Source organism: Pangasianodon hypophthalmus, chromosome 9 (genome assembly GCF_027358585.1).
Source record: "Pangasianodon hypophthalmus isolate fPanHyp1 chromosome 9, fPanHyp1.pri, whole genome shotgun sequence".
NCBI classification, from domain to species: domain Eukaryota; kingdom Metazoa; phylum Chordata; class Actinopteri; order Siluriformes; family Pangasiidae; genus Pangasianodon; species Pangasianodon hypophthalmus.
Window position 1 is genome coordinate 882,017 of NC_069718.1, and position 24,467 is coordinate 906,483.

Below are 24,467 nucleotides of genomic sequence, written 5' to 3' on the forward strand. Positions count from 1 at the left end.
TCTCATCACCTGTCTGTCTGTCTGTCTGTCTGTTTCATCACCTGTCTGTCTGTCTGTCTGTCTGTTTCATCACCTGTCTGTCTGTCTGTCTGTCTCATCACCTGTCTGTCTGTCTGCCTCATCACCTGTCTGTCTGTCTGTCTCATCACCTGTCTGTCTGTCTGTCTGTCTCATCACCTGTCTGTCTGTCTCATCACCTGTCTGTCTGCGGGTTTTCCTCCTGGGGGTCCTGATATCTCAGCAGCAAGTGTATAGCACATCAGTTACTCCTATATCTGTCGGCCTGAGAGGTGCATCGTGGTGATTGTGTGTGTGTGTGTGTGTGTGTGTGTGTGTGTGTGACAGAGATACTCACATCCATCCTGTCGAGGTCCTGCAGAAATGGGTTTTTAACTGCAGGAGCTTCTGCATGAGTGACTACATCACCCTGCCTGTAACACACACACACACACACACAGTCACTAATCATAACACACACTGAAGTAATGATAACACAGGCAGTGAGACACACAGACCATGTGAAGGTGGAGTTGTCGTGCTCTGTGTACAGACAGCCTTCCTGCTTCAGAGTCTGCAGACTTCCTGCACAGTAACACAACAAATTATAATTATCCATGTGTGTGTGCGTTTTCAGTATCACAACTCTCAGCATACACACACCAGCATACACACACCAGCATACACACACCAGCATACACTGTCACACTGCTATCTGTGATGTGAGACAGGTTTAGTGTTTAATATCTGAAATGTGAGACAGGTTTAGTGTTTAATATCTGAGATGTGAGACAGGTTTCATGTTTAATATCTGAGATGTGAGACAGGTTTCGTGTGATGTGTGACAGATTTAATGTGATGTGAGACAGGTTTAATGTGATGTGAGACAGGTTTAATGTGATGTGAGACAGGTTTAATGTGATGTGAGACAGGTTTCGTGTGATGTGAGACAGGTTTAATGTGATGTGAGACAGGTTTCGTGTGATGTGAGACAGGTTTAATGTGATGTGAGACAGGTTCAGTGTGATGTGAGACAGGTTCAGTGTGATGTGAGACAGGTTCAGTGTGATGCGAGACAGATCCAGAACCAAAAGTATTTGGACAAGCTAGCACAGTCATAAATTAAACGGTTGTTTTCAACACTCTGTAGCAAATCGTTTGCAGTAAATGACTGAAGTCTGGAACCCACAGACATCATTCTGCTGAAGCTCTTTACTGCTCTTCACTTCCTGCTTGTTCTCGTGGTGTTTTGTCTTCATTGCAGCTCAGGTGACTGACTCAGCCAGAACATTGGAGAACGTTCCACTTCTTCACATTAAAAAGAGTCTTTTTTTTAAAATATTTAAGTCGTTGTCCATCTGCACTGTGAAGCTCCATCCTGAAGCATGTGTCTGAATGTAAGCAGATATCATGCCCCTGTACGCTTCAGAACTCATCCTGCTGCTTTTCTCAACAGTCACATCATCGATGAATAGAGGAGCACCAGCTCCACTGGCGGCCGTACACGCCCACGCCGGGAAAGGAAGTGGTACGCTTCGGATCTTTCATCTACAAGCTGTTCTTCATCTCATCTGTCCATAGGATGTTGTTCCAGAACTGTACAGGTTTTTCGTTTTAGATGTTTTTGCCAAAAATCTGGTCTTCCTGTTTTTGAGGCTCACCAGTGATTTACATCTTCTGGTATTTACTCTGGTGAAGTCTTCTCGTGATTGTTGACTTTGACACAGATACTCCTACCTCCTGGAGCGTGGTCTTCATCTGGTCAACTGTTGTGAAGAGGTTTTTCCTTCAACAGGGAAAGAATTCTTCTGTCATCCACTATAGTTTTTATTTTCATGGTCTTCCAGGACTTTCTATTTAGGAATGTATCGAATAGTCGATTAGACCACTCCTATTGTTTCTTAATGCTTGATGCTCCTTAATGCTTCTCTCTGATGGGTTTGTTTTAATTTTTCAGCCTTTTGGTTCCTTAAAAAACATGCAAGGGAAATAACAAATAAAAAGCAGTGTATTTCCTAAAGTGTTCACCCGATTAGGACGTAAATACCCTCAAATTAAAGCCGCGTGTCTGCATGACGATGATGTTGTATATTACTATTTAATTTTAATTTCAACTACTAAAATAACAATAACAATGACAGAAAGAGAAATAAACACACAAGCAGACAGACAGGTGGTGAGACAGTAAGACAGACAGAAAGAGAGATAAACAGTAAGGAAGAAAAACAGACTGATGAGCCAAATCAGATGAGAGGCAGACAGACAGACACTGAAAGAGAGACAGATCATCAAACAGACAGGTAGGCAGACAGGAAAACACGTGTGTGTGTGTGTGTGTGTGTGTGTGTATGTGTGTATGTGTGTGTGTGTGTGTGTGTGCGCGTACCTTTCAGGTCGAGGGCAATGAGACGGGGTGTGTAGGTGACGTGTCCCCCCAGGGTGAGACCTTCTCTGAACAGCACGTCACTCTGCAGCTCATCTGGTGGGACGTCAGGGTCGTAACACAGAGACGCATCCTGGGAGAGACAGTGAGAGACAGTGAGAGGCAGTGAGAGGCAGTGAGAGACAGTGAGAGACAGTGAGAGACAGTGAGGCGCAGTGAGAGACAGTGAGAGACAGTGAGAGACAGTGAGGCGCAGTGAGAGACAGTGAGGCGCAGTGAGAGACAGTGAGGCGCAGTGAGAGACAGTGAGGCGCAGTGAGAGACAGTGAGAGACAGTGAGACGCAGTGAGGCGCAGTGAGAGACAGTGAGGCGCAGTGAGAGGCAGTGAGAGACAGTGAGGCGCAGTGAGAGGCAGTGAGAGACAGTGAGGCGCAGTGAGAGACAGTGAGAGACAGTGAGACGCAGTGAGGCGCAGTGAGAGACAGTGAGGCGCAGTGAGAGACAGTGAGGCGCAGTGAGGCGCAGTGAGAGACAGTGAGGCGCAGTGAGAGACAGTGAGGCGCAGTGAGAGACAGTGAGGCGCAGTGAGGCGCAGTGAGAGACAGTGAGGCGCAGTGAGAGACAGTGAGGCGCAGTGAGAGACAGTGAGGCGCAGTGAGAGACAGTGAGAGACAGTGAGAGACAGTGAGGCGCAGTGAGAGGCAGTGAGAGGCAGTGAGGCGCAGTGAGGCGCAGTGAGAGACAGTGAGGCGCAGTGAGAGACAGTGAGGCGCAGTGAGAGACAGTGAGGCGCAGTGAGAGACAGTGAGAGACAGTGAGAGACAGTGAGAGACAGTGAGAGACAGTGAGAGACAGTGAGGCGCAGTGAGGCGCAGTGAGAGACAGTGAGAGACAGTGAGAGACAGTGAGGCGCAGTGAGAGACAGTGAGACGCAGTGAGAGACAGTGAGGCGCAGTGAGAGACAGTGAGAGACAGTGAGGCGCAGTGAGAGACAGTGAGACGCAGTGAGAGACAGTGAGACGCAGTGAGAGACAGTGAGACGCAGTGAGAGACAGTGAGGTGCAGTGAGAGACAGTGAGAGGCAGTGAGAGACAGTGAGGCGCAGTGAGAGACAGTGAGGCGCAGTGAGAGACAGTGAGGCGCAGTGAGAGACAGTGAGAGACAGTGAGAGACAGTGAGAGGCAGTGAGACACAGTGAGAGACAGTGAGGCGCAGTGAGACACAGTGAGGCGCAGTGAGAGGCAGTGAGAGGCAGTGAGAGACAGTGAGGCGCAGTGAGAGGCAGTGAGAGGCAGTGAGAGACAGTGAGGCGCAGTGAGAGACAGTGAGAGACAGTGAGGCGCAGTGAGAGACAGTGAGAGACAGTGAGGCGCAGTGAGAGACAGTGAGGAGCAGTGAGAGACAGTGAGAGGCAGTGAGAGACAGTGAGAGGCAGTGAGGCGCAGTGAGGCGCAGTGAGAGACAGTGAGGCGCAGTGAGAGACAGTGAGAGACAGTGAGAGACAGTGAGGCGCAGTGAGAGGCAGTGAGAGGCAGTGAGGCGCAGTGAGAGACAGTGAGAGGCAGTGAGAGACAGTGAGGCGCAGTGAGAGACAGTGAGAGACAGTGAGAGACAGTGAGAGACAGTGAGGCGCAGTGAGAGACAGTGAGGCGCAGTGAGAGACAGTGAGGCGCAGTGAGAGACAGTGAGAGACAGTGAGGCGCAGTGAGGCGCAGTGAGAGACAGTGAGAGACAGTGAGGCGCAGTGAGAGACAGTGAGGAGCAGTGAGAGACAGTGAGGCGCAGTGAGAGACAGTGAGGCGCAGTGAGAGACAGTGAGGCGCAGTGAGAGACAGTGAGAGGCAGTGAGAGACAGTGAGGCGCAGTGAGAGACAGTGAGAGGCAGTGAGAGACAGTGAGGCGCAGTGAGAGACAGTGAGGCGCAGTGAGAGACAGTGAGAGACAGTGAGGCGCAGTGAGAGACAGTGAGAGACAGTGAGAGGCAGTGAGAGACAGTGAGGCGCAGTGAGAGACAGTGAGAGGCAGTGAGAGACAGTGAGGCGCAGTGAGAGACAGTGAGAGACAGTGAGGCGCAGTGAGAGACAGTGAGGAGCAGTGAGAGACAGTGAGAGACAGTGAGACACAGTGAGGCGCAGTGAGAGACAGTGAGAGACAGTGAGGCGCAGTGAGACACAGTGAGGCGCAGTGAGACACAGTGAGAGACAGTCAGAGACATTGAGAAAGAGACAGACAGTGAGGCGCAGTGAGGAGCAGTGAGAGACAGTGAGAGACAGTGAGACACAGTGAGGCGCAGTGAGAGACAGTGAGAGACAGTGAGGCGCAGTGAGACACAGTGAGGCGCAGTGAGACACAGTGAGAGACAGTGAGGCGCAGTGAGACACAGTGAGGCGCAGTGAGACACAGTGAGAGACAGTCAGAGACATTGAGAAAGAGACAGACAGTGAGGCGCAGTGAGAGACAGTGAGAGACAGTGAGGCGCAGTGAGACACAGTGAGAGACAGTCAGAGACATTGAGAAAGAGACAGACAGTGAGGCGCAGTGAGAGACAGTGAGAGACAGTGAGGAGCAGTGAGACACAGTGAGGCGCAGTGAGACACAGTGAGGCGCAGTGAGACACAGTGAGAGACAGTCAGAGACATTGAGAAAGAGACAGACAGTGAGAGAGAGTGAGAGCCTTCAGGACTAAGGAGTGTGTGACTGATGCTGTGTGAGACACGCTCATTACCTTTAATGTGTCTTCAGGAATAAATCTGTGTCTCTGTATCTATCTGTTTTTCTGTCTGTCTTTTAATCTTTAATCTCTCTTCCCAAGCCACAACACTAACTTTCCTCCCTGAGACTAAATGTGTTAAAGGTCTTTAGCCCAGGCTGAGCATCATTGTGATTATTAACTTGTTTAGAAAACTTGCGAAACATTATCAATTAAAATGAAACCATTAAAACGGAGAGAGAGAGAGAGAGAGAGAGAGAGAAACTGGTTACCTGCAGGTTCCACCAGTGTGTCCCCACAAAGTTGGAGTAATGTCCGAGCTGTAGAGTGAGCACTTCTCTACACACACCGCTCATCGTGCTCTCACACACTCACACACTCTCACACACACACACTTTAACACTGCACTCTAACTGTACACACACACGCCAGGGATTTATCAGGGAACAGGAACGCAAACACTGCAGCATGGTGGGGGGAAAAAAAAACACACACTCACTTCCGGGTTTGACGTCCATACGTATCCTTACGTATGACGCACACTAGTCGGGATAGGTTGTTCAGCGACAAGTCCCGCCCCCTGCGCGAGGCCTCACAAACAGCCAGCCGATTGGACGGTTGGGACGTCATTTACGTTACCATAGCAACCCAGAACCACCACGAGCCTTAAAGGTTCAAAAACGAAACGGCGATAAAGCTAGTTTATCAGTTTTAATAATTTTAAATTTGTATTTTAATCATTTTAAAAGAAATATGTTGGTGTGTTTAAACAAATAGTTAAATCCACTGAACTAGAGCGAAAATAGTGGTTTAAGAAGTTATTAATTAACTAAGACACAGCTATTTTTCTGTTTAAAACAGCTAACATTAGCATATAAGATAGAGCTTTTAGCAAAGTTATGTTTCTTACTCAATGTTCATTTTTATTTCCTATTTAGAGTTTGCTACTTCACGGTCCAATCAGAGGCGAGAAGCGAGAGGCGGGAACTGAATCATCCAATCAGAGAGCTGCAAGAGGAGTGCTACCAAAGAATTGTTTTTTTAAACAAACTGTGTTATCACTTCCGGGTTTTAATTTCGAGAAAGAAAGGGATTTTAGGAAAGTTATGAACATTAATCATTTGTAAACTATTTTTACTGACAGTAAAGAACATAATAAAAATGTAGGATTTTGTATCATTCTATTAGTTTTGATGATTTAAAAAAATCTTCCAAAAATTAATATATATTTTAAAATATTTTAATACATTCATGTATTTTCCTAAAAAAAACCAAGTTGCTGATTTATGGATCATAAACATATTTAATAAATTTTGACGCACATTCACACAGGACTTTAATAATATACTGCAATTATCCTTGGTAACCGGAAGGGGGCGTGGTTTTGTGTTCATAAAACCTCCCAGCAGTTTATTTAAAGCTTCTTGATTTTGTAACTTTTTCTTAGGAAACCACGTGACGTTCAAAATCAAACCACAGTCTCACGCTCAGTGACTGGATTTACCTGCCACACCTGTGTGACTTCTCACACACACACACACACACACACACACACACTGAGTGGACAGAAAACTGAAGATCAGGTAAGAAAGTTCTGTAGATTTATAATTTAAACTAAATTCACCTGCAAATACAGATTAATATAATATACACATCCTGTCTGCCTCACCGTCTCTCTGCCTCACTGTCTCTCTGCCTTTCTGACTCACCGTCTGTCTCTCTGCCTTTCTGACTCACCGTCTGTCTCTCTGCCTTTCTGTCTCACCGTCTGTCTCTCTGCCTTTCTGACTCACCGTCTGTCTCTCTGCCTTTCTGACTCACCGTCTGTCTCTCTGCCTCACTGTCTCTCTGCCTTTCTGTCTCACCGTCTGTCTCTCTGCCTCACTGTCTCTCTGCCTCACCGTCTCTCTGCCTTTCTGTCTCACAGTCTGTCTCTCTGCCTTTCTGTCTCACCGTCTGTCTCTCTGCCTTTCTGACTCACCGTCTGTCTCTCTGCCTCACCGTCTCTCCACCTCACCGTCTGTCTCTCTGCCTTTCTGACTCACCGTCTGTCTCTCTGCCTTTCTGACTCACCGTCTGTCTCTCTGCCTTTCTGCCTCACCGTCTGTCTCTCTGCCTTTCTGCCTCACCGTCTCTCTGCCTCACCATCTGTCTCTCTGCCTTTCTGACTCACCGTCTGTCTCTCTGCCTTTCTGCCTTTCTGCCTCACCGTCTCTCTGCCTCACCGTCTCTCTGCCTCACCGTCTGTCTCTCTGCCTTTCTGCCTTACCGTCTGCCTCTCTACCTCACCATCTGTCTCTCTGCCTCACCATCTGTCTCTCTGCCTCACCGTCTGCAAACGTACTGTACGAATGCACGTAGGAGAAGCAGCAGTAAACACATAAACCATTAACATGCCTGTGTCTCTCTTTCTTCCTTTGTCTTCCTTTGTCTCCTGTCACTCCCTCTCTCTCTCTCTCTCTCCCTCTCCGTCTCTATCGCTCGCTCCCTCTCTCTCTCTCTCTCTCTCTCCGTCTCTCTCGCTCCCTCTCTCTCTCCCTCTCTCTCTCCCTCTCCGTCTCTCTCACTCCCTCCCTCTGTCTCTCTCTCTCCATCTCTCTCTCTCTCTCCATCTCTCTCTCTCTGTCTCTCTCTCTCTCTCTCTCTCTCTCTCCCTCCCTCTCTCCCTCTCAGTCCAAAACTGACTTTCTTTCATGATTACAAAAGACTGTGGATCACATGACCAGCAGCTTTATTGTTACAGGATAAAAGGGGACATCGTGTGATGTGGTGTTACTGGAGGCATGAACATGTTGTGTGTGAGTCCTAAACACCCCAAGGTCTGAATAAGTGTACGTGTGTGTGTGAGAGAGAGAGAGAGAGAGAGAGAGAGAGAGAGAAGCCCTTGATAGTCTATCCCGTCTATCCAGTGTTGCTGGGATTAGCTCAGGATCCACTGCGACACTCACTGGGATAAAGCTCTTACTGGAGATGAATGAATAAGTGATTGAATAGTTAGTGAATAGAGAATAGAGCAGTGCTGTGAGAGAAGAACCTGATGGACCTGGTACAACTTCAAACGCCTCTCAGTTTCACCAAAACCTCCATCCAACATGGTCTTTCTGACTCGGGGAAACACTGGATGGCGTGTTAGGTTGTTTATGATGGGGTGTGTGTGTGTGTTTAGGATGGTATGTGAGTTTCTCTGAGGTTGGCAATGTTGGAATATAAAGTGGAACAACGAGAGGAACAGCATTCTTAAACTGTTGAGAGAGAGAGAGAGAGAGAGAGATTTTGAGTTCTTCATGAAATTCCTCCACTGTAGATGGACACTTCTCTACACGAACTTCTCTCAACTGCATGATGAAGGTGGAAGACGCGTTTCCTTGTCGTATGTATCCCATAATTCTGTGCGGCAGGCAGCGTGGAGGAAAAATGGCGTGGGAAAACACGGAGGAACAGGCGTGGTACGTGTACATGTAGAACTTCCTTATAATCATTTTGACCTAAGCTGGTGTAGACGCCATATTGGCTTTATTATCCCTGATGGTTATGATCATTTTATCTAGCAAACAGAGGTTTTGGGACTAGCGAACATCAGATACAGATTGCACTTTGTTAGCTAGCTAACTAAGTCCTACGTTTTATCCTTGTGGTATTCTTGGATTCTTCACTAGCATGAAGATGTTTTTCAGCAGACACTTCAAAGCACTTCTGTACATCGCTCTGGATTAGAGCGTAACGCTGCTAAATGCTGTAACTGAGGCCATGTGATTCCAGTGTAGGTGTTTATTTCAAAATACTTGCCTAAAAGAACGAGAAAACAGAGCAAACTAAAGATTTATTAGCTAGCTAAGAATAAGATCAAGCTACACTACAAAAAAATTCAGAATCATCGGAATTCTGTACTTTTTTTTTTTAATCTTTACGTGTGGTGGAAGAAACTTTTTTAATAAAAAGAAAAAAAAAAAAAGAAAAAGGGTTGTTTCGTCTGTCTGTCTCTGTGCACCTTGCCTCTCCACCTATTCCCTGTAATTCCAGGTAGAGAGATCCATAACGGCAAGCTTTCACTGCATGTCTGTCAGCTCAGTGAGCGCTTGTGGCAGATTTACCCTCATTAGTGTCCATTAGAGCTGCAGATTATTTACATTCACACATTTACATAAACGTAGGAGGTGAAAACTCCTGTTTACTCGACACAATGCAAGTAATTTTCATGCAGTGTGTTTCAGGGGTTTTTTTGGGAGTTATTCAGTCATCACGTTTACTATTTACGTTGTTAGCTGAATGAGTAGCGTGTTCAGGTGATTTAGCGGTGGTCATGCTAGCAAGCCGGGAAAAAAATTACCCGTAATTACAAAAATTACCTTGTGACACTGCAATACTGCCCCCTAGTGACAAGCCACTTTTCCTACATTAAGTGACGAGGGTCATTTGGGAAATGTTCAGTTCAATTCAGCACTTTTCAGAAATCTGGAAGTGGTTGAGACTACAATCAGAAGGTCATGAGTTCAAATCTCAATACTGCCAAGCTGCCACTGCTGGACCCTGTAGCAAGGCTCTTAAATCTTATCTTATCTTATCTTATCTTATCTTATCTTAACCCTCAGTCGAATAAACGAGATAAACGTCCTTTCATGTCTGTAAGTCACTCTGCAGAAGAGAGTCTGCCAAATGACATGAATGTAAACGGATGTAAATTTAGATCCCTACTGAACAAGCCAGAGGTGACAGACCCGGACTCTATAGGGAACCCGTCCTCTTCTGGGTGATACCGGATAGTGCGATTATAAATCATCCCAGTGTACAGGTGTAGAAGCGTAGACACACAGAACCGAGTGTGTTTACAGGATGTTCAGGACGACAGCATGTGGAACCTTCCGCAGTGGCAGAGTGTGAGACGGAAGTGCATAAGTTCCACCAGTGTTTCTAAAATAAAATCACAAGAACTTAAAGTGCCAGTGTGCAGTTTCACTTTCAGATGTGGTAATCCTGATTAAATATCACCTGGACATCGATTCGTGTGTGTGTGTGTGTGTGTGTGTGTGTGTGTGTGAGAGAGAGAGAGTTTATTTCCCATGAAACTACAGAAACCAGGTTAAATGTCAATCGCAAATCGTTTTCTTTCATCATCAATCTACTGTGAATACTTTGTCGCTCTTGCTCGTGTGTCACTTGCTCTGTTATTCTCCACGTCGATCAGTACCTCAGCGAGCTCTGCGCCGTTTTTCTCCACTCTCCTCCTGTGTAGGTGTTTCAGTGTGACTGGATCGGTTAATGAGTAATTCTCAGAGAGTGGACTTTGTTTCCTCTCCGTCTGTCTCTGTTTCCCCAGGAAGAACCAGTGATTTGAAAAGACGAAACTTGAAACTTGAAACTTGAAACTTGACATCTTCCATTTTGTTGAATTTGACCTCCTGCACATGTCCCGTGAAGCTGATCGGACAATCAGACTTCTGATCCCTGAGAAAGACTGAGACAGAGGAAAAAGAGAGAGAAAGAGACAGCCTTTTGAGCTACAGGAGAGAAAGACAGAGACAGAGTGGATCCACACCCATGCAGAGATGGAAGAAAAATTGTTTCCAGTCTCGGAACCGTTCGGAGAACGAGGGATGAATGAAAGACAGGAGGTAGAAAATAGAGAACAAGAGGAAACGGTGTACGACAGTGAGGAAAGGACGACGGGTCTGGAGAGCAGGACGGAGAGCGAGAGACAGCTGGATGTAGGACAGGAGAGATGGAGGGATGATGGAGATGGATCGCTGGCTGATGATGAAGATGAAGATGATGATGATGATGATGATGATGGACATAGGATGAGTTTTGTGTTCACTCCTCTGGTGAAGATTGTGAGGAAAACAGCTGAAATACCAAAGGAGTGCCATGACATCAGAGCCGACGACGTCAGAGCCGACGACGTCAGAGCCGATGATGTCAGAGCCGATGATGTCAGAGCCGATGATGTCAGAGCCGATGACGTCAGAGCCAATGATGTCAACACGCACATGGAAAACACAAAGCAGAGTCCTCGAGCCCGTGAGAAACAACTTTCACTGTTTAACTTTCTTTATTACATCGACATTTAATTTCTGTAGTTTGTGAAATCTGTCTTTCTCTTTCTCTCTCTCTCTCCCTCTTATAACTGTCTATCTCTCTCTCCCTCTCTCTCCCTCTCTCTGTCTCTCTTTCTCTCTCTCTCTCTCCCTCCCTCTTATAACTGTCTCTCTCTCTCTCTCTCTCTCTCTCTCCGTCTCTCTCTCTCTCTCTCCCTCCCTCTTATAACTGTCTATCTCTCTCTCTCTCTCTCTCTGTCTCCTTCTTATAACTGTCTATCTCTCTCTCTCTCTCTCTCTCCCTCCCTCTTATAACTGTCTATCCCTCTCTCTCTCTCTCTCTCTCTCTCTCTCAGGTTGTGTGTGTTGTGGTGAGATGATGAGCTCGTTCGCGTTTCTTTTAGCCGGTGTAGTGATGTTTCCGCTCCTCGTGTGGGGAGGTCATGACCTCTTGCCCTTAGAGCTCCCTGCGGTCAGGAGCGCCCCCTCCAGGCTGGTGTACACACTGCGCTGTGCGCTCTTCGCCACCTTCCCCATCATACTAGGTCAGTTAGTTTAAATTTAAATGTAGCTAAAGTCAGGAAGCTACGCACGTAACAGTTTTAACATTGCCTTATTAATTATATAGACGAAGCTAACAGAGCTAACGAGTGTATGGGAAACGCAGCTACGCTACTGCTAGCTACAGTGACACACAGTATATTTATTTACGCAGTGTTAATTGTTGTGTTGTCATCTCAGCCAATCGGAACACACTTGCTGTGGTGAAGAATGATGGGATATGATCTGGCGAATGGTGTGTGTGTGTTTCAGGTGTGTTGGTACACGGCGTGTCCCGTCTGAAGTTCAGTTCTCTGAATCCTCTGTTTAAGGGGAAGCATGTGAATCGACACACACTCGTCCACATGACCTACGTCCAGGATTCTCTCCGTCTCTTCCTGCTGTTCTTCGTGCAGCTCGCTGTGATGTCCACGTACATCCACCACGAGGCTCTCAAACTCGTCCCGCTGCTCACCATCGTCTTCGTCTTCGGCAGGTCCGTCTCTGTGTGTGTGTGCGTTTTATCCATGCCTTTATGGAGGCTTTATTGTCTGTGTGTGTGTGTGTGTTTGTGTGTGTTGCAGGTTGATCTACTGGCCGAGTGTGTGTTTCGGCAGCAGTGTGCGTGTGCTGGGGTTCTCTCTCTCCTTCTTGCCCGTTCTCGCTCTGTTGGGATTCAACCTTTACTTCATCTGCTCCTCAACAGGAGAGGGGGTGGTGTTTGATGTAGCTCCGCCCACCACACCCCCGCCCCCTAAAGCCAGGTGGTGGGGTTAAACAGTAAAGGTGCTAATAAATAAAAACTCTGATTCACCACTCATGTGCAGTGCATTGTGGGTAACACACACACACACACACACACACACACACATCAAATAACCACTAAGATGAGACGTCGTCTTGTTGTGTCTTTGTAAAATATACAATGTGAAATCCTTAAGATTTGATTTCCTGTTTTTTTTTCCCCCACTTCCTGTTTACACCTCCTGGAGTCGGGAGTCAATGCTGGACCTTTTTGTCTTGATAAATCTTTTTTAAATTCTGTAAATCAGAATATCAAATGCATTAATGACAGTGTTTACTGTGTGATTAAAAGAATTATTCATAAAAGAATAGAAATTTCTTTTTATTACTCAGATCTGAATTTACATTTTTACCTAAAAATCAGTTTTTATTACAAAGTTATTGAACTGTCCACATACTATATATTTATATATAATATTGATTAAAAGACATATACTGTTTATTAACTCTAAGCTTCTTTTTCTTCAAAAATACAAAACATTTCAATATTCATGAGAGTTCGTCCTCTTTTCACTAAAACAAGTCATTTCTGTGGTATTACATTATCCCTGCTCGTTTAATTTATTCACTATTACACTACTCAATAATTACACATTGCACAAATCTGTTGGATTGTTATCGCTGTTTACGCAGCTGTGTAAGTTTAATATTATAATATCCTTCTATTAGAGCTATAACTCTGCTCTGTCAGTTCACCTGTGTACTTTGTATTAAAGTGTTAAATGAAAACACATTTGCTGTGTTTTATTGCAGTTCATGATTCTGTCCACCAGGTGGCGAATGTAATTCATAAACAAATCTGTGTTTTGGATAAAATTCACTGATTTTATGAAGAAATCTGCGTTCAGATTACAGAATGGATCATAAGTTGATACGAGTGTGTGTTCAGAAGGTTTAAAAGTCTATGTTAGCAATCTCTTACACAAGGACCAGGCTAATGAAGCTTCCACACTAGCTGCTATTAAAAAAAATCTATTTAGTCCATTCTTTCATCCAAAAAAACACAAAAACACGCAACCTACATGCACATAAGTAAAAAGCGGAGACTTTAAACAGCAGGTAGTCTTGGACTGATAGATATCAGGTTGAGATGTGGCTTTTGAGGTAAATAAAACCCCCTCAATCCAGACTGAAGGTTGCGTAAATGCTCAAAAAAAGCAAATAAATTCAAAATAAATAAGAATTTTTTTTATCCTGATGATAAACTGTAGTGTAAATCCATAGGTTCCCAATAATGTTAATAAAAATGGTTTTTATAGAAGATTAATCCCACTAAAGTTCAGTAAATCTCACAGCTAATGTGCTGATCTTCTGTTAAGAAAGCAACAAATGAGCAACTTTCGCTAACAAGACAGTCTCAAATATCATGTTTATGAATTTTATTTCTTCAGTTAGATTTAAAAGGTTTAATCAAACAAATCTTCTACACTGTACATCACACATTATTCTCAGGTCAGTTCTGCATCTTACAGAGTCAACACTGATCTTTTCTCAAGGCATTTCTGGGTCCAATTTTAATTACGGTCCTTAAAAATAAACCCAAGACAAAAAAGTCTTTTCATTTCTTTTTGAAAATGTAAAAAATCTAAAAAAAACAAAAACAAAAACAAAACAAAAAAAAACAAAAAAAAAAAACAAGAGAAATAAAAGTATAAAGTTTAGAGCCGTTTTCCCTGAAAATCGGAAATATTTCAAAACAAAATGTCATTTTGGCAAGAAAAAAAAAAAGTTATCTAATAATATCTACTAATAATACACAATATATATATATTAATAATACATGATAATACACAATAAAACAGTCGTATAAAACCACTTGAAGTCAGGAGAAATTGAAGGATAAAAGTCTGAAATGGAGCCTGATGATGCGTTTCACATTTGTTTTGTTGTTTTTTTTGTCTCAGCTTCATTTCTTTCTGCCTCGGCTCGATCAGCTGGTTCCGTCGAGCGCTCTGAAGCGTTCTTCAGTTTGTCCTGCTGTAGGAACCATTAAAGGTTCTATGCAGATCCCTACCACAGATGGCTTCTCTATCAGTAAAGCTCTTTAGCACGTAACGTATGAAGCAGGAGTCTATGAGGCTGTGAAACCCAGTCAATTCCCTGAGACTGATTTAGTGCAGAAACGTTTCAGTCTCGTATGTGATACGTCACAGAGTCCCTGTGAATGTGCTGTTACTATAGAAACGATAACATATTAGAACGAGTGCATTAATATAATCCTGTGATTTGCAGCTGCACTACTGTCAGAGCTGCTGCTATAGAGAACTAATCAACACTTAACGACCAATCACAACCCAGAACTCAGCAGCGCCGTGGTGCAAGACATCCTACTGCTTGTGATTCTTCTGTGAGAACATTATAACAGAAACAGAACTGTGATGAGGTGAACATCAGGAGAGAGAGAGAGCAGAACGAAGGCATCACACACTCACAACACACATGCTAAATGTTTCCTGTGTATACACCGAGTTCCTAATCGTCTAATCGTGAAACCTTTCACCATAAAAGCACCAGTTCTCAGGTCTCAGGTCAGTTCTCCAGAACCAAAGTGCTGTTGGTCGGCGATGTGAGGAGGCTAAGGGGCGGGGCGACTCCGTAACACCTAAATATTAAAAACTGCAACCATTAATCAATGATCCAAGGTGAAAATCAACAGCGTAAGAGCTACACTGATAAGGCTAAAGTTCTTAACGCAATGATTTTACACTCTGTATTAGGACACGCCCACATCCAGTGACATCACGGTTTGACTCTTAAATCACTTCTTAAAAAAGTTCTCTAATTCCTGAACCAACACCGGTTCTGGCTCCGGTTATGGCACCATTACTGTTTTGGTGAAAAAAGTCAGCAGTCAGCATTTAACTTAAAATTCATTAAGCCCCGCCCACACCGAGTCATCATTCAGATACAAACGTGACTTCTGATTGGTCAGTCACCATAAACACCCATTATACATTATATTCCACCAAGGAGAAAGAAAGGAAAGAGTGAAACACGTTAATATGAACCTCAGTGAAGGTGAATTGTGATTGGCCTTGAGTAACCTCTCCATAGAACTTCATTGGTCAGGCTGTACGTGTGGGCGGGGCTACATACGTTACACAACATCCGGGCTTAACAGCATCAGCTGATTTATATCAAAGCCAGTTTCTACACTATTCCTTCTCAGCACTCAGTTTATTACATCATACCTGTGGGCGGGGCTACAATCAGTTGATCGATAGTCAATTATTACACTTTTTCATCGCATTGGTCAGTTTTCACACTATCATGAATTATTAAATGATGACTTCTCATTGGTTGGTTTGTACAAGGGCGGGGCTACGCATTAACTTGCAGAGGTGGGCGGGGCATGTCACTGTTTTTACTTAAGAATTTTTAATCCTTACATTTTGTAGCAGAGCTTTGCTTTAGAAAATGCAGCGGATTGTGATTGGCTGTTTGTCTTGTCCTTGTGACTTCTCATTGGTCAGGGTTTAAACGTTACACGTCTCAGTTGAGGTTACATTCAGTTATGACATGTTTCATCTTTGGTCAGTTATTATGCGGAGCTCAGTGAGAAATCATATTGGATTGTTATTCGCCGTTCATCCTGTCATTCGACGTCACGTTAGTCGGTGTGGGCGGGGCTTAGAACGCCGTATCAGTTGACTGTCATTATTGCAACATTATTCCAAAAAAACTGAGAGGTCATTATTTAATAAACAGAACATAGATTTATGGTAAAAAACAAAAAAGTTATACTGTAACTCAGTAGTCACTTTACCCATGTGGGCGGGGCTTGCCGTCTCAGTTGATTGACATTTACAGTCAGTTGAAATGTCCTCCCATTGATCAGTTTTTCCATATGGGCGTGGCTTGTGTCACAGCCGCCAGCCTCAGTTGATTGATTCGTATTGGCCGAGCGTATCCCGTTTCCTTTTCCTTGCACAGATGTAAACTCCGCCCACCACGAGGAGGACGAGCGGAGTGCCGAGACCGACGGCCATGATGGCGATCACCAGCGAAGAGAAGAAATCTGACGGAGGAATCCCGATTCCCGCCAGCATGGTCCTGAGAGAGAGAGAGAGAGAGAGAGAGAGAATTACATGACAATAATAATAAATCCACTATCATTTTATTTACTATTACACAACTGTTGCTATGGTTACGTCTTAGAGAACATCATCTTCCTGTTTTCTCACATACATTTCTTTACGTGCAATTAAAATGATTAGTTTAATTATTGGTGAAATAAAAAGGTCCCGGTTGTACATAAATTATAAATAACTATATAGTTAATATTTTTATATTTATATATTCATGGCACATTTTATTAAGGAACATTGAGCTCTGAATTAAGGCAGAAATCAGTGTGTGTACTGACTCACCAGCTGAGGAACTGGGTGGAGTTTGCGGCGGGCTCAGAGCTCACATTGAAGGTGACATTGAGGCCGTGTGTGAGGAGATTCTGGGTAAAATAGGCGGGGATGATGCGTGAGGGCGGAGCTTGAGGGAGGTCGACGGGTTCTGAGTGGCTGCAAGGCGCCGCGTCCTCAATGGCAGGAAGACTCTTCTGATACACTACGGGCTTCCACTGAGAGAATCCCACCACGGAGGAGGAGGAGGAGGAGGAGGAGGAGTTATCATGAGACCACACCCACTCTGACACCTGAGACAGACAGACAGAGTGAGAGAATATAAATGATAAGTTTAGACACAATAGAATAATATTTAAATTAAATATGCGCCCATGCCCACCTGGAAGATGGAGGGTGTGTATTCATCATCGATGGACTTGTGGACGTTGACTCGAGTCTGAAGCCCCGCCTCGCTCACTGTCTGGAGTTCCAGGGCGAAATGTGATTGGTTGGTTCGTGGCATCACATCTTTCAACAAGATGCGCAGCTGGGAGGAGTTGGCGTTATGGAGGAGACTAGGCCACGCCTCCTCTCGGCCCGAAGACTCGTATGCTGAAAACTGAGAAAAATAAATACGCTATTGTTACTATTTTTTATTATTATTATCAGCATTAGTATTAAGCTGCATTTGCGCCATGATGTAATTACCGTAAATACAAGATTCTGACGTGTAAAAAGCGTCGTGTAAAAAGCGTCAAGTCCTAGTAATTACGACTTGTAAACTAGGAATTCTCCGAGAGCTCTGACTTGTACCACCTGACCGCTAGAATGTCGTGCGGAAACACTCAAAATAGCGGCGGCTTCAGCAGTAACATGTAGTCAAGCAGTTGTCTCGTAATATTTCTGTGCAATAATTCGTATAACTGACTCTTATTAATGTCTTAATAATGCAAGATTAATCTGAAAATAAACGAAACGCATAACCCAGAGTAGAACGTCCAGGTTCTCATCTAGTAATTACGGTAATTCCGACATGGCGTGAACGCAGCGTTAGTAGCAGTAGTAAAGTATTTTGAGAAACTAAAGCTTTAAAAGCTTTTATAATATATGTTATAGAAAAATAATCAGTAATCAGTAGTAAGAGTATCTCCACTTCATCACACCACCACAAACTAATACCACAGCAATCTGCCAATGATTACAACTGTTGATTCGTGAAAGAACACCACATCGAACTTTTTATCTGTTTATAGTTACGTTTAACGTTGTAGTACGTCGGTGAAAAAAGTTAGCTCCTGTTGTCGCTTACGTTATAGCAGCTATAAACAGTCGTTCCCTCACCGGACTCTCTTTATTCTCTCGCTTCAAGTTAATAAGACAAAAAAAAAAAAAGCAGCTTGTCATGTGACCACGAAACCGCAAAGAAGCGTAAACTCATCTGTCCTGAAGACGTTGGAAAAATGTATAAAGTTAAACAGATGAACAGAAAACTGTGCGCTGGCCCTTTAAGAACGTCTTTAGCATCGCAGTAGCGCGACAGGTTACTGATGCTAGTAATATGGACCTGGCTGTTCATTGGCTTATTATTTATTCAACCTGCATTTGAAGACTCGGCATTTCTGTGTGTGTGTGTGTGTGTGTGTGTGTGTGTGTGTCCTCACGTGCAGACACAGGGAAGCGCTGCTGCTGAAGCTGGCGTGTCTCCCACAGAGCTGTGCAGTGTGGTGTGTGTAATCCACCGTCTTGTTCACATCGTCCCACTCAAAGTCCTTGAGCTCATACGGAGACAACACACTCTGCCCCGTGCTGTTTAACTCATCATACTCCCACAACTGACACACACACACACACACACAAAAAACACTTTTTAACAGAAAAATAAGCTAAAATGAGTATATAGGAAGTTCCAAAACACAGAGTGTGATTTATTAGGTGCTTTATAGTGTCTAAAGGTACAGGAAGGACAGGAAGTGATAAAACCAGCGCTGGAACACTTCCCCCTCGTCCACTTCCTCAAGCGTGTGAGATACGTGTTTCAGTCGACACACTGCTGCTCTGCTCCAACACAGCTTTCAAAATGGCCGTAAACAACAACAACAACAACAATAATAATAATAATAATAATAATAATAACATGAGGCTGGTACAGCAGCCCTTCCTAGAACATTTCTCAGGTACAGATTCTACAACACTTCCTGGTTTTAAGGTTCTAGCACACTTCCTGCTCAAGCATTCTAGGACCCTTATCACTCTATAATCTCCTGGTTGAACGTTCTAGATCACTTCTCGGTCCAGTCGTTTAGAACCATTCCTAGCTTTAATGTTCTAGCACACTTACTACTCAGGTCACCTAGAGAATGTCCAGGTCCAGCCTTTTAGAACACTAACCGGTCAAGCTTTCTAGAATGTTCTGGTTTCAATGCTCTAGAGCACTTCCTGGTTTTTAGTGTTCTAGAGCACTTCCTGGGTTTTAGTGTTCTAGAGCATTTCCTGGGTTTTAGTGTTCTCGAGCATTTCCTGGGTTTTAGTGTTTAGAGCACTTCCTGGGTTTAATGTCTAGAGCATTTCCCGGTTTTAATGTTCTAGAGCACTTCCTGGTTTTAGTGTTCTAGAGCATTTCCTGGGTTTTAGAGTTCTAGAGCACTTCCTGGGTTTTAAGTGTTCTAGAGCACTTCCTGGGATTAATGTTTTAGAGCATTTCCCGGTTTTAATGTTCTAGAGCACTTCCTGGTTTTAATGTTCTAGAGCATTTCCCGGTTTTAATGTTCTAGAGCACTTTCTGGTTTTAATGTTCTGGTTGAGCATTCTAGTACACCGCTCCTACAGTTTTGGTTCTAGGAAACATCCTCGTCAGGTGTTCTAGAGCACTTCTGAGTACAGTGATCTAGAACCCTCTCCAGTTGCCTGAGATTATACATATTCTTGAACACTCAGTAATTTAACGTTCTGGAACAGCTCCTTCTCTACATCGTCGTTAAACAGGAAACGCTTTTACCACCTCACATCTCCTAATCACGGTGTTCCGCTGTTAGACGGGCGGAACGTGACGGGCGTTCTCAGAGGGACAGTGAGACTCACGCGGGTGAAGACCAGAGCGCCTCGGTACTGCACGCTGCTCTCCGGTTCCACCTTCACACTGTCTGCAGGGTCTGAGCTGAGGAACTTGGGCCAGTTCACCTCCACTGCTGACTCAGCGGAGTGCGTGTGGATCACCAGCAGGGCCGGAGCTCCGCCGCTGCAGAACAGGAAGTGCAGTGTGTCGTTGTTGCCGAGGGCCCGTGCGTGGAGCACCGAGACGTTGGGGGGCGCCGCTGAGGGCGGAGTTAACCCGGGGTTCATCTCCAGTGACACCTGAACACCGAGAGAGGAGATACGACTGATTACTCTCTTCCTTTGCCTCAAAAACGGTCTGTAAAATAATCCTAAATGAATTAAAACAAATAAAACAAATAATTAACTATTTAATCTCTTCATACACTTTCTAATTCATTTGATTTATTCTATTTTTATTATTTATTTAAATTAATAAAATTTACATCAAACAAATATTAATAATTAACTAACTAATTTGCGTTTCATTTCAGTTTGTCACGAGCTTTTTGCTAACACACATGCTGGGGTTTTATATAATTTTAGAGAGATAACGTTAGCCGGGACACGCTACCAGCCAAATCTTACCCTGTAAAAAAGTGTCAAAAGTCACAGCACCATCATATCATATCACATCATATCACATCATATCATATCACTACTGCAGAGTATTGATGTGTGTGTTCATTCTGAAAGGTCACATGACCAGATACACACACTGTGTGGCTGATGCTGAGCTCATACAGGTCAGCGTGAGGTCAAATGTCAAGTCCGTGTAGCTGGAATTGTGCAAACTGTCACCTGATCTCTCCCTGCACCTAACAGCTAACCGACCCGCTTTAATCAGCGCTTTAAAACACACCGAGCCGTGAGGTCTAGTCAGCAAGGGGAAGTGAAGAGGGGAAGTGAAGAGGGGAAGTGTGCCAGGGCATTTAAAAATTCAGAACTGAAACTTGTGAGACAATTTCTAATTGGGTTTGAATTTATTTCAGCTGTTTAGTTTTGTCGCCCTCTAGTGTGCGCGTGAGAGAACTGCTGTGATTCCCTCATCCAGATAAACTAGTTTTATATCATTCAAATATATTATATTTTTAACATGAGAAATCATTTTTAATAAGAAATTCCAAATAACTGATATAAATACTTTATTTTTTTACACATTATTCCCATCTCTATAGTAACAGGATGTTATTTATTTATGTATTTATTTAAATTTCCCTTTACTGAATTAAATATCATCGGGAAGTTTATCTCCCAAAATATAACATAATGTTCTGCAGGCTGTGAATAGAAAAGTCTTTAGATGATGTAAAGACTGGTGCAGGAAGATTATTTTCTTTAGTTCATATTCAGTTTATTAATGTTATGTTTATAACGTTTACACTGGTTCATAGGCCAGACATTGCTTTTGTTTTTTTTTTGCCCCTTAATATCTTGAATAGTGACATTTTAACAATAAAACTACATTTAGGCAACATGATGATATAAAGACGATATCACGATAAACTACGCCATGTCACACTTCAAGGTATCACACTATCAGGACTTTATGAGACTTTTGTGATCTCAGATTGGAAGCAGATTTGTTGTTAAAATTCTGTACCTAATCTTTAAAATTATATTAATATTTGTGGAGGTTTTTTTGACATTCATTCCTGTTTTTTGTGTTAAATGTATTTTTGAAGACAACAAACACCAAACAACAACAAACAACAAAAAACAAGTAACGTTTTAATGCAACATTACTGTATTACTGGCAGTTTGTTAGCAAACCTAAATTTCATGATTTTATATATATAAATATAAAAATATCATATTTCTCTCCCTTATATAAACTCTGTATGCACATCATACGTTAGTATAATGTTTTTTAAACAATTATATTAACCCATATTTCATTAATTAAAAGATATAAAGCTGTTGTGGTTCAATCTGTCCAATAACTAATCACTGTAAGTGAAAAATGTATTACTGTATGGAAATGAGAGCATATTTATGATCTACTGATTCATTTGGATATTATTATAAATATAAATTGCATTAACTCTTATACAGGGGTAAACAAGTGGAAAAACATACCAGAGTGAGATACAGGACTTAAATTTAATTAATATACTACATAACAGATTAATAGATTAATAGATTAAACAACAAAATGACAGAATTAAAAAAACAAACAAACAAAGTACTAAAGCATTTCAGATAAATAAACTGTAAATATCTTTACCTTCCGTTTGAAAGTGTCCCCATTCCACATGAATCCATTCACACAACAAACTACAAGAAATAATGTGAAATAAATAAAATAGTAAGCTTTAATCGCCGACATGATGCTGTAAACAACACAGCACTCTGCTGATGCGGAAGTGAAACCCTGCTATGGCGGCTCAGTGCGGTCACGTGATCACAGTCAGCTGACTCACACCGTAATGGCGGACCAGTTCTTTTTTTTTTTTTTTTTCTTTTCACTTCGTTACACATTTACATCACAAGACAGAGAACAAGACACAAATACCAATAAATAAATAAATAAATAATAAAACGAGGAGCAAGACCTGAGATGAATTTGACTCCTAAACATTAATATTTCAACATAGAGCAGCATAAGGATTCCATCTTTCTATTTAGTTTTTTAAAGTATTTGAAATTCTGAAATGTTTTCACAAAATCACAAAAAATAACATAAAGGAGTGTTTACATTTCTTCCATTTACATGTGATATTTACCCAATAAAATTACCAGGTTCATTACGTCAGAAATTAGGGGATTCAAATTAATCTGGAAAAACAAGATATGTTGTAAAACTGTTTCACTGAAATTTAGAGGTAAAATCGCAGTAATAATAAAAAAGATGTTCAAATGTTCCAGGAAAGGAACTTCAAGGCACAAGGATCTGCCTCAAACTGAAATCTTTTCTGTATAAGGATTTTGTAATGAGTCTCTTTAACCTTTGGGGTATATCAGGGTATATCAAATAACATGTGAAGGATTTATCTCATACTGAAACCTCGACATTGCCAAGGGCACGACACTGAAAATCACCACCAATGATATGCTTAAATGCTTTAACACATTTAAACACATTACCTATTTTCACAGAAGGCTGATAAACAATAGGTTTGGATAAAGACTGAAAGACTGCTTTGAATTAGTTTCAGCAATCCAATGGGCACAGCCCTACATATCTTTTCATAACTTTTCACTGTAATTCTCACTCCAAATTTATCAATGAAGTCTTTAAATGGTAAGAAATGCCTTTCAATTATTATCCAATAAATCATAAAATAATGCCCTTTCCAAACCAAAGACTTTTAAAAAGAGACTTATTGCTCTATTATTCCCAAGAATGGAAGTGTGATGAGAGAATTTGTAGGTAAATATCATTTTCCAAAAAAGCAGTACTTGTTTATGGAAATTTGACAACTTCAGAGGAATTCTGCTAAGATTATAATCGCATTTCAGCACAAACTCAAGACCACCAATCGTTTTAAAAACATGATTTGGAATATAGTACCATACTGAATGTGGCGTTGATAAACATTCTTTCAGCCATTTAATTCTGAATGTCCCAAGAAGAGATTCAAAACTGATAGCTTTCACCCCACCCTGTTCGTACTCTTTAACCACGTGGGAATTGCGTAAATAGTTTGTTTTGCATTTCCATACAAATTTAAATAAAGCGGAATTCACAGATTTGACTATTTTAACTGCAGTATACAGAGCATAACATAGATAATTAAGTTTTGATATACCCTCTGTTTCAGTCCAAGGAATTCTGCCCAGTATAGATAGATTTCTAATCAACCAGTGATTTAAAGATTTTTCATACCTTCCAATTTAGAATTTAAATTTAGATTCTCTCTGTTATTAGAGTTCTTGGGAATCATTACCCCAAGGTATATAACCTCATCTTTCACCAGAATGCCCACTCTTTCTTTTAGAGCACAATTATGGATTGCCAATATTTCAAATTTTTTTAAATTAAGGGTCAATCCTGAAGCTTTTGAGCTTTTTTCAATAACTAATTTAACTATATCACTATTTTAAAGAAATAATGCAGTATCATCTGCAAATTGGTTAATAGTGAAATTCTTGCCTAATACATCAATCCCTATATTATGCTGAAGATTTGTAATAAATAGAGACAATAGTTCTGTTGCCAAATTAAATAATAACAGAGAAATAGGGCAACCTTTCTGAATTTCTCTTTTAATTTGAAATTTGGATGATGAGCCTTGATTAAGGGATATGCTGCTATAGATATCACTATAAAACATGGCAATCACTCTATGGAACATGGGACCAAAACCGAAAATTTCCAAAGACTTAAGCAAAAAAGAATGCTTTACAAAAGGGTGTCGAAAAAGTGCCTTGAAAAAGTCTAAGAATAAAATTAAGCTTGACTGAGGAATTAAGTAATTCACGCATATCAAGGAGTAACTGAATATGACCGTGAATACTTCTCCCTTTAATAAAAGCAGACTGAGTTTCCTCTATAATTTTACCAAAAACTTTCTTAAGCCTTTTGGCAAAAACATGAGAGAGCCATGTGAAGTCATTAGACAGAAGA

At 42.3% G+C, this 24,467-nt stretch overlaps 3 protein-coding genes across 6 annotated transcripts in view; 1 reads left to right on the plus strand and 2 right to left on the minus strand.

Moving 5' to 3' along the window:
- Positions 1–5,609, minus strand: part of msto1 (misato mitochondrial distribution and morphology regulator 1) — a 21,105-nt gene extending 15,496 nt beyond the window's left edge. The window contains exons 1-4 of the mRNA XM_053236811.1: positions 5,364–5,609; positions 2,384–2,513; positions 516–582; positions 356–431 (exon numbers count right to left, since the gene is read on the minus strand). Of these exons, the coding sequence (XP_053092786.1) occupies positions 356–431; positions 516–582; positions 2,384–2,513; positions 5,364–5,447 (357 nt within the window). The 5' untranslated portion in view covers positions 5,448–5,609. The remainder of the gene's footprint in view (positions 1–355; positions 432–515; positions 583–2,383; positions 2,514–5,363) is intronic.
- A 911-nt stretch (positions 5,610–6,520) lies between these two features.
- On the plus strand, positions 6,521–13,196 carry tmem79a (transmembrane protein 79a). Of its 3 annotated transcripts, XM_034302321.2 has the most exons (6): positions 6,541–6,674; positions 8,396–8,537; positions 10,406–11,106; positions 11,480–11,668; positions 11,937–12,159; positions 12,248–13,196. In XM_034302321.2, exons 3-6 carry the CDS (start codon positions 10,635–10,637, stop codon positions 12,438–12,440), a joined length of 1,077 nt encoding a protein of 358 aa, XP_034158212.2. In that variant the 5' UTR covers positions 6,541–6,674; positions 8,396–8,537; positions 10,406–10,634; the 3' UTR covers positions 12,441–13,196. The 3 variants fall into 3 exon arrangements, with proteins under 3 accessions (XP_026767528.3, XP_034158212.2, XP_053092789.1); XM_026911727.3 differs by lacking the exon at positions 8,396–8,537 and having other exon boundaries at positions 6,521–6,674; XM_053236814.1 differs by lacking the exons at positions 6,541–6,674; positions 8,396–8,537; positions 11,480–11,668 and having other exon boundaries at positions 10,137–11,106.
- A 635-nt stretch (positions 13,197–13,831) lies between these two features.
- Positions 13,832–22,297, minus strand: glmp (glycosylated lysosomal membrane protein). 2 transcript variants are annotated; one of them, XM_026911725.3, is made up of 6 exons: positions 22,125–22,297; positions 19,886–20,158; positions 18,469–18,639; positions 17,208–17,426; positions 16,838–17,118; positions 13,832–16,520 (listed from the first exon to the last, which is right to left on the minus strand). In XM_026911725.3, the coding sequence occupies exons 1-6, from the start codon at positions 22,224–22,226 to the stop codon at positions 16,346–16,348; spliced, it is 1,221 nt and encodes a 406-aa protein (XP_026767526.3). In that variant the 5' UTR covers positions 22,227–22,297; the 3' UTR covers positions 13,832–16,345. The 2 variants fall into 2 exon arrangements, with proteins under 2 accessions (XP_026767526.3, XP_053092787.1); XM_053236812.1 differs by having other exon boundaries at positions 19,886–20,229; positions 22,125–22,263.
- Between the last annotated feature and the right edge of the window lie 2,170 nt (positions 22,298–24,467).

What these genes read in the sequence shown, in the direction of transcription:
- tmem79a (XM_026911727.3), top strand. Translation starts at nt 10,635, where the DNA reads ATGGAAGAAAAATTGTTTCCAGTCTCGGAACCGTTCGGAGAACGAGGG. An exon ending in CACCTTCCCCATCATACTAG is followed by an intron (nt 11,669 to 11,936) that starts GTCAGTTAGTTT and finishes TGTGTGTTTCAG; the next exon opens with GTGTGTTGGTACACGGCGTG. An exon ending in ATCGTCTTCGTCTTCGGCAG is followed by an intron (nt 12,160 to 12,247) that starts GTCCGTCTCTGT and finishes TGTGTGTTGCAG; the next exon opens with GTTGATCTACTGGCCGAGTG.
- glmp (XM_026911725.3), bottom strand. Translation starts at nt 22,226, where the DNA reads ATGTCGGCGATTAAAGCTTACTATTTTATTTATTTCACATTATTTCTT. An exon ending in GCGCTCTGGTCTTCACCCGC is followed by an intron (nt 18,640 to 19,885) that starts GTGAGTCTCACT and finishes TGTGTGTGTCAG; the next exon opens with TTGTGGGAGTATGATGAGTT. An exon ending in TCCACCCAGTTCCTCAGCTG is followed by an intron (nt 16,521 to 16,837) that starts GTGAGTCAGTAC and finishes TCTCTCTCTCAG; the next exon opens with GACCATGCTGGCGGGAATCG.